This window comes from Erpetoichthys calabaricus, chromosome 9, assembly GCF_900747795.2.
Source record: "Erpetoichthys calabaricus chromosome 9, fErpCal1.3, whole genome shotgun sequence".
In the NCBI taxonomy this organism is placed as follows: domain Eukaryota; kingdom Metazoa; phylum Chordata; class Cladistia; order Polypteriformes; family Polypteridae; genus Erpetoichthys; species Erpetoichthys calabaricus.
The window spans coordinates 133,702,405-133,715,870 of NC_041402.2; the positions used below are offsets into that span (position 1 = coordinate 133,702,405).

General features: G+C 34.2%; 1 protein-coding gene across 1 annotated transcript in view; it reads right to left on the reverse strand.

The window, feature by feature from the left end:
• Positions 1 to 2,222: 2,222 nt before the first annotated feature.
• Positions 2,223 to 13,466, reverse strand: part of ldhd (lactate dehydrogenase D) — a 63,014-nt gene continuing 51,770 nt past the window's right edge. The window contains exons 8-11 of the mRNA XM_028810179.2: positions 9,012 to 9,139; positions 7,689 to 7,779; positions 5,646 to 5,757; positions 2,223 to 3,682 (exon numbers count right to left, since the gene is read on the reverse strand). Of these exons, the coding sequence (XP_028666012.2) occupies positions 3,517 to 3,682; positions 5,646 to 5,757; positions 7,689 to 7,779; positions 9,012 to 9,139 (497 nt within the window). The 3' untranslated portion in view covers positions 2,223 to 3,516. The remainder of the gene's footprint in view (positions 3,683 to 5,645; positions 5,758 to 7,688; positions 7,780 to 9,011; positions 9,140 to 13,466) is intronic.

Here is a 13,466-nt window from a genome sequence, read left to right on the forward strand (position 1 = left end):
TAAAACAGTTGTGAAGTGGAGGTTTAAAATACACAAGAATAACAATCCTTTAACACAAGGTTAAAACGTCAACAGGAAGCAGTCTTTAAAAAACAGATGACAATCCCCGGTGCTTCTTCTCTGTTAGCGTCAGCGTCTCACCTGCTTCTCCCATGCGGGCTCTGCAACAGGCGAGACACTCTTAATGCAGCTGACCTTCTCTACACATTCCTGCTTCAGCTGTTTGGCTCGCCTGCACTCGCTCGCTCTCTCGCTCCGACTTTCTGCTACTGCTGCTTCCTGCCTCCTCCTGCAACCTCCGTTCTCTCTCTCTCTCTTTTCTTTTACTTCTTCTCCCCCTTAACCGGCTCGCGCTTCTCTATATATGCGGGGAGGACATGGCAGCTGCAGCCCATTAGCCACAGGAACAATCATGAGTGTGGGCAGTTTCCCACCTGTGCACTTAGGTGAGAAACTCCCACATCGCAGATCGCCCTGCGGCTCGCTACAGCTACCACACCCCCTCGCTAAGCCGCGAGCTATACCCACAGCCTGGCTCGTGGCTCGTTATGCGAGCCAATGCTCGTATTTAGATCTGAATTTTTCGCTCATACTTTCCCCGTATCTTGAATTTCTCGTATACAGAGGTGATCATATCTCGAGGTTCCACTGTATGTGTATGTATATATATATATATATATATATATATATATATATATATATATATTCTCGCACAATTAATTAATTGATATTGGCAATTTAACACTGCTTAAGGCACTTATACATTTTAATAATTTTAATTCATTAATTTCACTATAACTTTTTGCTCTTAAAATACACCTTTACTATATATTTATACAGGTGTGTTTTTTCCTACAGTGTATCAACTAGACATTCGCAATTTTTGAGGTGCAATTATAAAATATGGATTACCATTTTAATTATGTAGTACTTGTTTCTTACCAAAACTTACGCTCTATGACTCACAGCAACAAATTATTAACACAGTACAAATCTTTAAAAAAGCCTATTGCTTACCAAGCTCAATTTCAAATTTGTCTTTATATTTTTTCTTTCCTAAATAGTGTAAGTTGTTGCATTTTAAACAAGTCTGCTGTCCAAACTCAAGCGGTGTCCGCTTTAATTTAAAGGACAAAATAAAAAGGTCTGAATTCATTAAACTAGCTTTTCTTACTGTCACATTTGTTAAGATGGACATTTCATTTTTTTTAAACTGTTGTTATGTTCAAATATGCTTACTTTGTGATATTTGTCCTTCCTGAGCCACCTTACAGTGGGGTGGTCCCAGTGTAAGTTGTGTATCTGCCACAAAAACATGCAGTGAAGTTCATCCCTCTTGTTTAATCCTATGGTAGCATAGCCGGTAAATTTATATATGTAAAATTTTACCCTTCCTTACTGCTAATTATAGTTTTAAAGCTGTTACCACACTGTTTTGTTTATTTGTTTACTGAATATTATGTTTCTTTACTTGTAGTTTCACACCTGGTCTTTGTTAATAAACTGAAAATTTTTACACCTCCTCTCAGGCCAGTCTCCAAGTCGTTATATTGATAAAGGGAGGAGTTTAGCTGCCTGAATATCTATTACATCGTAGCAGTGAGATCAGTACACTTACCATTTGTCTAGTTGCACAGGACGACTTCTCCAATTTTGTTTTTCAGATTATTATTCCACCTTCTTTAATATAAAAGCTATAAAAGAAAAAGAAAAAGACTCACACTTGCTCAACTACTGTAAAACCTTGCATAAAGGAGCACAGCAACTTAATTACTGTAAAGCTTAGAGAAGCAGGGGCTGAAAAATATCATTTTCTGTGATAAACCTTTTTACCTATCACTGATTAAGGTATATATACCACCAATCAAATACATATATATATTTGAAAGCACAGATTGACCAGATGGCTGCCAGATGTCTCTATCTCAATCTGAAGTGTAAGCAAAGGAAATCACTCACAGGGCTCCACATTTAGCTATGCATTATAACAGAAACATCAATTTACAGAACAAAAACAAAACAGATCATAAAATAAATAATTTAAAAATGACATTACAGATTCAAGGATGGCCATGAAAAGAAGCAGTTTTACTAAATATTTTACACTTTATATTTTGTGTCACAATCACTCACCTGTAACTTGGAGAGAGAGAAAATACACTTTAATGTTTTAAAGAATTTCAAAGTATAGGATATACTTTACTTATGAAACCATAAAAGAATTTTTAAAAATAAAGATTATGTGGAAAGTTCTTTATTACTGTGAACATTTTCACATAAATAAAATATTTACATTATATAACATAAATTGTAGTGTTCCTAAATAAAAAAATGAATTTCAAAGCATCTTACACAGAATCACAAGTATTAATGCACTTGTATTCTATACATTACACAGTAATACTGCTGCTACTTCCTTCCTTCAGCAAGTTTTTCTTTGATGCTTAATTTGTAAATAAATTTGTCTTCATTAATATAATTTTCATTTAATATTTATCATTCTGATATTAACTTATTCAATCATGAGTGACTCTTATAGCAGCAAAAATTTGGCAGATAAAAATATTAATACTGTATGAGCAGTAAAATCAAATAGTTGTGCTAATACTAAGTACCAACATGAAATACTAACAATTATACAGAAATTGATCTTAGTTTTCTGAAATGTTGCACCTAAAGTTTACTGTATTGTTATTTTTTCTGCCTCTATCAATAACTGATCATTTCTAAACAACTTCAACATATTACTTTGGTACAGTGGTTCTCAAATGCAGTCCATGGGCACCCATGTGGTTGCAGCTTTTTTTCAAACCAACTTCTGTTTTAGTTGGATTCCCAACCTAATTAAACAGACTGTTATTTCATATACTCCATGTTTTGGGCTCACTGTTGAAACTGCAAAACTAAGTTCTAAACTAAATTTTTATTAAAATGTACTTAGCATTTTACACACATTACATGTGTGTGTGCTGTTTTTTTTAAACTTGTTATTTAAGATTTTAATCATCTTTCAGGTGTTCTGGTTATTTAATCCCTTATTTACTAATGAGCATATTAGTGGGTCCAACAGTAAAGTAGTTGCAGCCTATTGGCATTCAGTTTGTTTTCCCAGGCGTCTGCTCTGTTCCAAATTTTGCCTTATATATTAATATATCACAAAAAAACAGAGTTAAGCATTTAAAGCTATAGCAAAAATACAAATATTTCTAAATGTCTCACAAATTTAAAGAACTGTTTATCTGAATGTAGAACAAAAGACTAGCTAAGTAAATAAGATCAACAGGAGGGTAACTGGCTGGAACTAAATATATAGACGCAGGGGGTACCCAGGACTGAGTTTGAGAAATACTGCTATAGTGTGCACACACACACAAAAATCACCATAAATATATTGTCTTAATTGAGTGGTCTAGAGAAGCACTGACCAAAGAAGAATATGACTCAGAAAAGGGAACAAAAACTATTGTCCAAGATACATTTTATATATTATTAACTTTAAATTAAAGTTGGCAACAATTAAACAATTTTTCCAGGATTCATCAGGTTTTGAGGATCCAGAACAGTCTTAATTTTTTCCATTACTTTTAATCCTGTATGGCCTACTTCTTCTTGCAGCAGTTGCTTTTTACCAAGCCCCACACCATGCTCTCCTGTGCAAGTTCCATCTAATGCCAGTGCTCGTCTGAAATTAGGAAAATAAAAAGTTCCGGTTTTAGTAAAATACAAAAATAGTGTACATCCTAATACAATAGTATCTGAAGGATAAAATACTGCAAAATAAAAATGTAAGTTACCATACATTCCTAGTCCTTTAATAACTACCCAAACTGTTTGATTTATAGCAGTATCTTCTCAATTCAGTAGTCTTTGTAAATTATACCATGATATCTGACTAAATGTTCTATGTTTTAGGTGATCAGAAAAGGAAGACATCTGGTCTAAACAAACTAGTCTACCTAGGCAAATGTTTGTTGTTGAAGTTACATTTTCAGATTAACTTAATAACTAAGAAATGAAAGTATACTACATATAGTACATAGTGTTCAGATCTGTGATTGTTTTATACAACAGGTCAGGTTGGGGAGCAAGCACTGGTTCAGAGCGTTGCAGCACCCACCACACCACGAAAGTTTTATACAACATCACCTCAAAATATTAAAAGATAAATATGTACACAATCCAACATGCTTTAAAGTGAAAAAAAGCATTAGTTATAGAGTATTGGTATTACAAGGAGGTACACCTAAAAGCTGTCCATACTTGTGCAGTATATGAACGGTAATAACAAAACAAAACAAAGCAATGAGGAAACCATTCATGCTGGTAAGTTTTCTAGGAAAAAGATAACATCACAGTTTTTTAATTTGAGTATCTACCATGTTCCCAGACATACTTCAATTAAGAGGTGTGCACAAGAAGAATTTATAATTTAAGAAAACTATTACAATGCTCATTTTCTATTGTTGTCTATAATATGGACACCATGAATTACTACTTTACTACTCTAAAGGCCTATTAGCCACCATTAACATACTGCCCTCTAACTACAGTCTTGTAGCAATGTTATACTCTTTGCATTGTTCTACACTGAGGAAGATTTACCACAGCTTCTCATTCCTTGAAATTATTTACCGCAGAAAAATGCAAAAGCAGCATTAGAGGCTTGTTGACCAAAAACTGCAAAAAATATGTCAATGTAAAACACAACATTAGACTGGTCGGGTAAATTAAACATCTAATTACTTTTTGAAATGCTACTAAACACTTGCAAGAAAAATTAGATCATATTGTAGTTATTTAAAAAAATCCAAATAATTAGAATTTGGGCAGTATATGAAAATATAAAATTATCTTAATGCTACATCTTAACACACAAATCTTATTTAAAAGCATCATCTCTACAGATACTACATGACAACTCTCTAATTTCTGGCAAGGGAATTTCTGCTTGACTGGAATTTGGAAATAAAATAAATGTAAATAAATACACTTACAATAACAAAATAAAAACCCTTAGCTTTGGTGTGTAGATATTGTCTTGTTACAATCTCAACTTTTGCCTAAACTGCTGATGAATTCAAAATGTACTACAAATACATTTACTGCAATGTAAAACTCAATATAATGAGTAAATATTTGAATAATGTTTCCATAGCATGCAACATACAGTATATATAAAGTATTTGTTCTTATGTTTGTACATACACATGGCAAAAAATTGCCTTGTTACCTGTTCAGTTTGATACATGTTGTACTGCATGTGCAATTATATCATGTAATATTGCTGCTGCACATGAGCATTTTGCATATTTTTTTTTGTACTGTAAGCTGTAATGACAGTAAATTGAATTGAATGGACTTGAATTAATTTTTCCTTTAGTTGTGTGGTACTTTTCCCCTGGAACGCTCAGTTATAGCGAGCAAATTTAGACTCTGAGCAGATATATATAGTGCAGTGTGTGTGTTGATTCAACAATACTAAAGGAGCACCTATTTGCCAAAACAAGTTGGCTGCGTTCTGTTACAGACTATGTGTGCTAAATGTTTTATCAAAACAATTGTCAAACAAATCCATGCTATATTGTTCTAGATGTGGTCTTTTCCAAACTACAGGAGAAAACAAGATAGATAAAAATGTAAATTACCTAGCCAAGCGCTTTGTAAATTCGTGAACTCGTTGCACCTCCTCAAGGTCTGCGGAGTTAAAGACCATAAGACAGTGGAAATTCCCATCTCCTACATGACCAGCTATTGGACCTGTTGACATACAGAAAGACAAAGTTAGGGTTTTATCATATACACAAAGGTTTATGTTATACTTATTATACTTAATTCAAAATATGAACAGGACCCTAAAATATGCAACGATTGTTGATAAAGTAGTAAAAATGTTATAGTAAGTGCTTTTAAATGTTACTAATATTTACTCTGTATATTACTCTGCAATTCCAATATTTGTTTAAAATGGTGTGAAGTTTTCTCTCCTTTAAACCATGTAATAGTATAGATATGGTACACTTTCAGGAGTTAAGCATACCATTTGTTCCTAAATACACCACTGTGTATAGTATAGTATAGTATATTATATAAATAAAGGTTTGTGCTTCTGTTATTTCCAATGAATAATATGTATGTAATACCATAAATTAGTAGGTACACTTTTTACTAATGCAGGAGACAGATTTTTTTTTTTTATTTAATGTTCACAAACTGGGTGGAGACTAGATCAAGTAAAATGTAACATTATAGTAAAAATCTGTCAAAATCTGAACGGAAATAAACAAGTTAAGCAACAGTACTTGTACTGCACAGGTATACCACATTGTTTTCTTAATGCACAAGTCTTTGTAATACTTTTATTTTTGAGAACACTTTGACAATATGGATATGAAATTAAGATGGTGCTGGCGATGATGGTTGCAGGAAGACTGAGAATCAGGAAATCAATACCGGCAAAAGTCTCAGTGCATTCCATCATCTGCTGAGATGTAATGCCGATTGTGCACTGGTGGGCAAGCCTGAGCTGAAAACAATGCGAATTAACATGTTTACTGTTAATCAGTTTGCCAGGACTAATGACTATTTTGAGTATTTACCCGAGTAATTTATGCTTAAGTACACTTGAGTATTTTGCCATTTGTTTAGTATATTTGAGTCACCATCAACAAATGAGTCCCCTCCTGCCCCTTTCAATGCATTTCTTAATCCACTATACAATAGAAAATCTCATTGACTGCTTAATTTGGAAAAATTCTGGTGCACAACAATACATTAAAGAGATTCATCATTTAGCTATTCATTACAGGTCTGCCAAGTACAATATTCCTACCGGACAATTCTCTACCACACGACTGTCTTCTCCTGGGAGAACCAAAATATCATCAGTATTCTTCCCTAACTTCAACTGAGCACGTGTCAGTCTGGGATACCTGCTTACGTCTTACATATGATACCGAAAGTCTAGGAAAATACATACTGGGTAAAGTTCAGATTTGGGCAAATGCATCTTAAATTAAGGCTAAAACCTTCAGTTTTTGGTTAATCTTAACAGGTAACACTTTATGAATATAATCACCAACTTGGATGTATTTATCCACCTTAATAAAAGGACAAGTATCTATGCATCTGTGAGTCTGTTTGGTTGCTATGCTTCTCTCATTCCAACAGATGGTTCACTACAAACATTTGTAGTAATAAAATGCATTGCATGGATGGTAAACTGCAAATGTTAGTGCTGAGGTTTATCTACATTGATTACTTAGATTTCAACTGGTCTTATTAGTATTATTATAAAGGTTTTCAGGCACATTTGAAATGACATATTCTAGTCTTCTGATGTCTGTAACATTTATATTACCTGTCAATAAATGTCAACATATCTTCAAAATAACTCGGCATAGGCAACCCATATTACAAATTTGCATATCTCTGCTATCCACTAAATCTTCAATTTACTGTGTACGTACAAAGTTTCATATTTTCGGGTTTGCATTTCACTGTTGACTCTCTATATCGCAAAACTGGTGTTGCCACTCCCATGACTGACAGGACACTCTAACCTGGTGGAAATTCCGACCTGAGCTATTAAATTCATTTTTTGGAGTTTAGCAGTACATGTTCGACAAACCATTCCATGACAAAAAAGATGCAATGCATTAACAAATTTAATATACCGTGTTCACACATACCTGTAAGCGTATGCTTTTCTAGATCTTTTTTTGTTTCCATGACAATCTGTGGAAGTTTTGAAATAGGAACACATACATCTGTGGCATAGCCCTGCAACAATACAGAAGTTTTGTTAAATGTATCGGCTGCTGATTAATTGCCATTAACGTGCAACTAACACATTAAAAATTTGTGCAATTACTTTTTTTAACACAACACCTAAATATGTTAATTAAATCCAATTACTCTGATGGCACTTCACACGTTGTTAATGGAGCAACACTAAATGAATTTCTTCATTCCAGAAAGGAAAGTGGGAAGGTGGTGATTAAGAGCATTGCCCTCTGAGAGTCAGATATCTAAGCTGTTGTCATGAATTGTTCCTATCAGTAGCCAATTGGAGGTGAAGATGCTAAATACAAAAAGAGAAGGAAGAAACCCATGCAAAGGAATGTCATTTCTGCCTCTTACATCTGTAATTGAATTCTTTTTTTATCAGTACCCAAAGCTTGTGACCAAAGTTAAGGACAGGGACAGGGACGTAGATCAGCTGGCAAATTGAAAGCTTTTCTTTTTAGCTCAGCTTTCACCAAAACTGAACTGCATGATATCCGCATAATTGCAGATGCTGCCAAGATCCACCTGTCAATATCCCACTCCTTTCTTCCTTCATTCATTTCACTCAAGATGGTGAAACACTTTCAACTCCTCCACTTGAGGTAGTACCTCCAAAATAGCATTTTTGACAGAACTAATCAAAATTCTAGATTAATTTGCATTGTGATGTAGTTCAAAATGGTTTCTGGTACACAAAACATGTAAAAAAAAAACTGGAATAGTTTAATATGCCAGGACAAGTTGTTATTAAAACTGTTGTATATTAGAATGTAATCACCAAGTTATTTCTGCTTAACAGAAAAATATTATAATACATGAATGAAATGCAGAAAATTTTGATTAATATGCAGTTAATTTCAATAAAAAATTTAATTACATGATTAATTGTAATTAAGCTATTTAATTGAACAGAAGCCCTAGTTTAAAGTAAAGATCAGAGCTCAATAATTCTAACATATTTCAGACAGTGTTTTTGAAGTTTTGAGAATAAATATACAAAAAAAGCCAAGAAAAAGGGGGCACGTTCAATTAGGGGCAAAAAACTTTTAATAGTTTAAAACGTACATAAGATAAATGCGATTCTAGTTTATCTGTCACCTCTTTCTCCATCTTAAGTCCAGCAAAACTATAACAACTAAATAATAACAAAGGAACTGTGGTATAAGATATAAATGTTGTGATAAAACATATAAATATTAAAACAATGGAGATTAAATACAACCAACCTGGCAACCAGGCCTTAAAGCTAATGCTGCATACCAAGCATTATGTCGTGCTTTCCACAGTTGATTTCGCATCTCTTGATCTCTTGCCCAGCTGAATTCAGAACCTCCATTTGATTTGGTGATCTCTTCTAATCTCAAGGAAACAGAGTTATACAAATCATGCTAACAATCTGACCAAGCAGAATATTAACCATGCATTATGTTAATCACTTGAAGACACAAAAGAGGAAATTCTTAACCACACATGACCATCAACCAAGTGTTAGGGCAGACAGAAAGCACATTGGGATAGTTAAATCCACAAGAAATATTTCTACAATACTAGGAAAAAGGAGGTTATAATAATATCAGCTTGTACAGATGGATGTTCCTAATTGATGGTTGTCATTTAATGGGTCATTAAACATAATATTTTCAGTCTACTGTTATTTTTTTTTTTTTTTTGCATAAATTCCATATAATGTATACAACACCATAATATTTACTCTAATGACTGAAAAAGGAAAGATTTCTGCATGACTAGCATGACTGATATAGGCACAATATTTAAAAACTACCTATTACCTATATAGCTCTGGAAAGCAATGCTGTTAACTATTTATTGGAAATGTTCACAAATGGTAAACCCTTAGATAGAAAACTCAAAGTTTCACATTAAAATAGCAAAATGATGAGTTACTGTGCAAGTTAATCAAACCAAACAAAGATGCAGATTAAACTGCACCATGTACTGTCAAACATTGCCAAATTTAACTAGTGATGTCCTTATTGAGCTGCGTCACTGGTATTGGCTTGTTTTGACGTCAGCCTGGACCAGTGTCCAAGCAAAAGTCATAAAATCATGAAAGTATTAAAAAAATGTAACTTTTTTTTCCTTCATTTTTATTTTTATTTTGGAACTTCCTGATGACAATTCCACCTAAGGAAAGAAACAAGTTTAAAATGAACTTGGCAGACTAGCTCAGTTTTGTTTTGGTAAAGGTGTTTCTTCTTTATATGCACATAACAAATTACATCTTGAGCACATCCGGTTGCTCTCTTCCATTAGTCAACATGTAAACTAAACACAAGTTGAAACAAATGGATGTTCTCTCTCTCTCTCTTTTTATAATACAATGACAATTTATGCCAGTCTGGCACTTACAAGACAGAAAAAATATTACCCTTATACAAAAAAACATTCATTCTCTTGCCTCTTCACCATACAAAAACTGTAATGACGATACACACTTTAAGTGAAGTTTAATTCATTACTCTGCCTGATTACTATTCAGATGCAACCAGCAAATTGTTTATAATTGATTGGTGTAATGTTGATTTCGCAATACAAATGATATAAGCCAACCACATGCTCAGACACCCTTTGATGGAATTTGGTAGTCTACACCTTTAAAAGTGTGGAGGTTTGTGAGAAAGGCTTGATATCTGTACTTTACACTTTTAATACAAAAGGCTGTAGAACACCTTTTTAAGACAGCTTATTGTACTGCTGCGCTCTTTTTAAAACAGAATTACTAGGTTAACAATTAATGAACTGAATATTAGTTTTTTCACCTACAATGTTGACAGTTTTTGTGTATTTTCTTTGTATATAATGAAATCATGCGAGTGACTGTGTGATATTTTTTCAATGATTATTTTCAAAACTGCCTGCAGAAGATCGAGAACAATTCACATTTGGGCAGCAATCTTCAATGATTTTGATAACATCAGTAGGAGAGGATTTGTTGAGGTAAAAATGATATGTAAATGCTGTCAAGTGTAAGCTGGAGAAGATAGGTAGCAATTCACACCTAGTACCAGCATTCAAAGGTATTGCTTGTGCAAGTAATTGGGGATCTTTTGCATTAAAGAACAAAGATAAAATCATCAATCAAGTTTTCTAAATAGAATTTTAGAGGTACAACCCCATGTTCTTTTGTAGTGCAAGGCCTGGGCAAAAGTCAAGGAACAAAGGAGCATGACATGACAAGCATACCAATGAAATAATTAAACATTTAAAAACACAACACCTATTGACACCATTCACAGTACTTAAAATAAATTTTGTAAGACAAAATCCTGTGAGCATGTGTGCATGGTCTGTCACTTTAGCTCCTAGCTGATCAAATTATGAAAACAAATCCTCACAGCAGAATGTTTAGCAAAAGACCTTAATAACTTTTTATTCTTGCAAAGAGTGCTTGGTTGTTTTTTTCTCCTGACTCGTCTCTTAACTTCTTAAAAAATAAACTTTTATTTGAATGATTTACATCATTGGAACAAAATGTTAAACTAAAATACTCTCCTTAACGGGTGCTGCTAGAGATTCTGTAGGACTGTCAAGACAAGTAAATATATTCACAAATCTTTCTCAATACATATGCAAGGTATATAGTACAGATTATTACACAGAGCTTTTATTTATGTTTGGTTAAGTTATTGCTAAATCAATATAGTAAATTTCCCATATGATTCCTTTTCAGAAATGACACTGCTCAATGCATCAAGATCAAAAGACAAAAAATACCCATGTTCTCTCATGCTGGGTTTCATCTTCATGGAAGGGAATTTCCTTTTTTGAGTCTTCTAAGATCTCTTGTAGCTGGTACAGTAAAACCAACAGGTTTGATAGACCAGTTACACTGTGCTTCATAATGCTAGTTAGCCATTTTACTTTGATATAGCTTAGAAAACATTGAAAACTCAAACACCTCCTATGACAAGGAGAACTTGCACATTATGTTAGACTAGACAAAGAGCCCGTTTCGACAACGTAAGATGAAACGGGCACGAGTGGAATAGTAAGTAATAAGTATAAGCATCACAAACCTGATATAGGTGTATTGAATGAATGCGTAATTAGGCCTGGAGCTGTAAGGCCGCCACCTGCCGCGATGTCGGTCTCGTAAGGTTTTTCGGGCAGCTGCACAGAAGGCGACTGCGCATTTGACTTCGGACATGCGTAGAAGGTGACTGCGCATTCGGCTTCGGACGGACCCTGCCGCGATGTTGGTCGAAGTCGCCTTTCTCTTTGAATTTTTGCGGCCGTAAATCCGCCGCCTGCCGTGATGTCGGTCTCGTAAGGTTTTTCGGGCAGCTGCGCAGAAGGCGATTTCGCATTCGGCTTCGGATGGACGTGAGTGAGTGAGTGAGTGAGTGAGTGAGTGAGGTGACTGGCAAATTATATATAACAGTTATTTGATTGCGAACAAAAGGATTTACCTTTTTAACAAAGTTTATCAATAATTATTTATTTAGAGTAGTTACTAATGTTATTCTGAACATTGCAAAACTGAACAATCTAACTTTGCTGGAAATATCATCAGAAGTCACAAGCTGAGGGTATATTAAAATATTATTACCATGTTTGGCTGAGTGTTCCAGAGCACATCTATGAACCCACTTCTGTTAGTCTGTTTCCGTTTTGTCATCTAAAGTTTGTTTATTTAGGACAGTATCTATAATGACTAAAGTCTGATTTACTTAATATCCCTACAGATTATGGACAGATTTAGTCTCTAACAGGAAACAAACAGGCCCACTCCTTTTAGAAACATGCATGGGAGATATGAGGCGAGTAGGGACATTAAGCATTCTGCATTATCATCACACTTTAATGGGCCATTTTCCTGGTTTGGCCAGATTGACCACAACCCCCCACATTTTTTTTCTTCACTCTTTATGGTCCAATGCATTCCTGGGTATCACCCTGAAGGATCATGGGGGCACACAGTGGAGAAAAGAGATTTACACAGTGTGAACGGTTAATCTAGAAAATTCCAAAAACTGTCCATTAAACTGGTGATGACAACAAAATTACTGTGCTTCCCCTGGAACATTTCTTACTGCTAAAAACTATTTAAGAACTCTCGCAAACAAAATATAAATACATTAATACACATACATATAAAAATATAAGTATTGCCCTTTCAATAGATTGTACACAGTCAACAATATTTCACATGATAAATAAAATTATATGCAAGTTCAGTTCAAAGATGGCTCTAGAATTAAAACTATTCTTGAGTCTGAAGCTGAGTTTTTATTGTCCTGTAGCAATGGAGTTTTTATTGTCCTGTAGCATGATAACAAACAGGGTAAAAAGATGATGGCAAGGGTGTGTAGTATCTTTGCAAAGGCAAAGGCACTGTGATCTAAAAAAAAAAAAAAAGTATTTTAGTGAGGGCAAATGGTGTCTAATTATTATCTGCGCAGAGCTCATAACTCTCAAGAGCATTTATGTCTGCAACTGTACAGTCTGCGTAGCACTTGTTCATGCAATGTGTCACAACACTTTCTACAGAGCCATGGTTAAAGGATATAAGCAGCTGCGTGGCAGATTGAAGTTGTGCCTGCACAGTGTTTATTTAAATACTTTATCTGACACACCTAATACATTTCATTATATAAATAAAACAAGTACTAACACAAAGAAAATTCCAAGTGTGCATATATAATCTGTTTTATGGACCA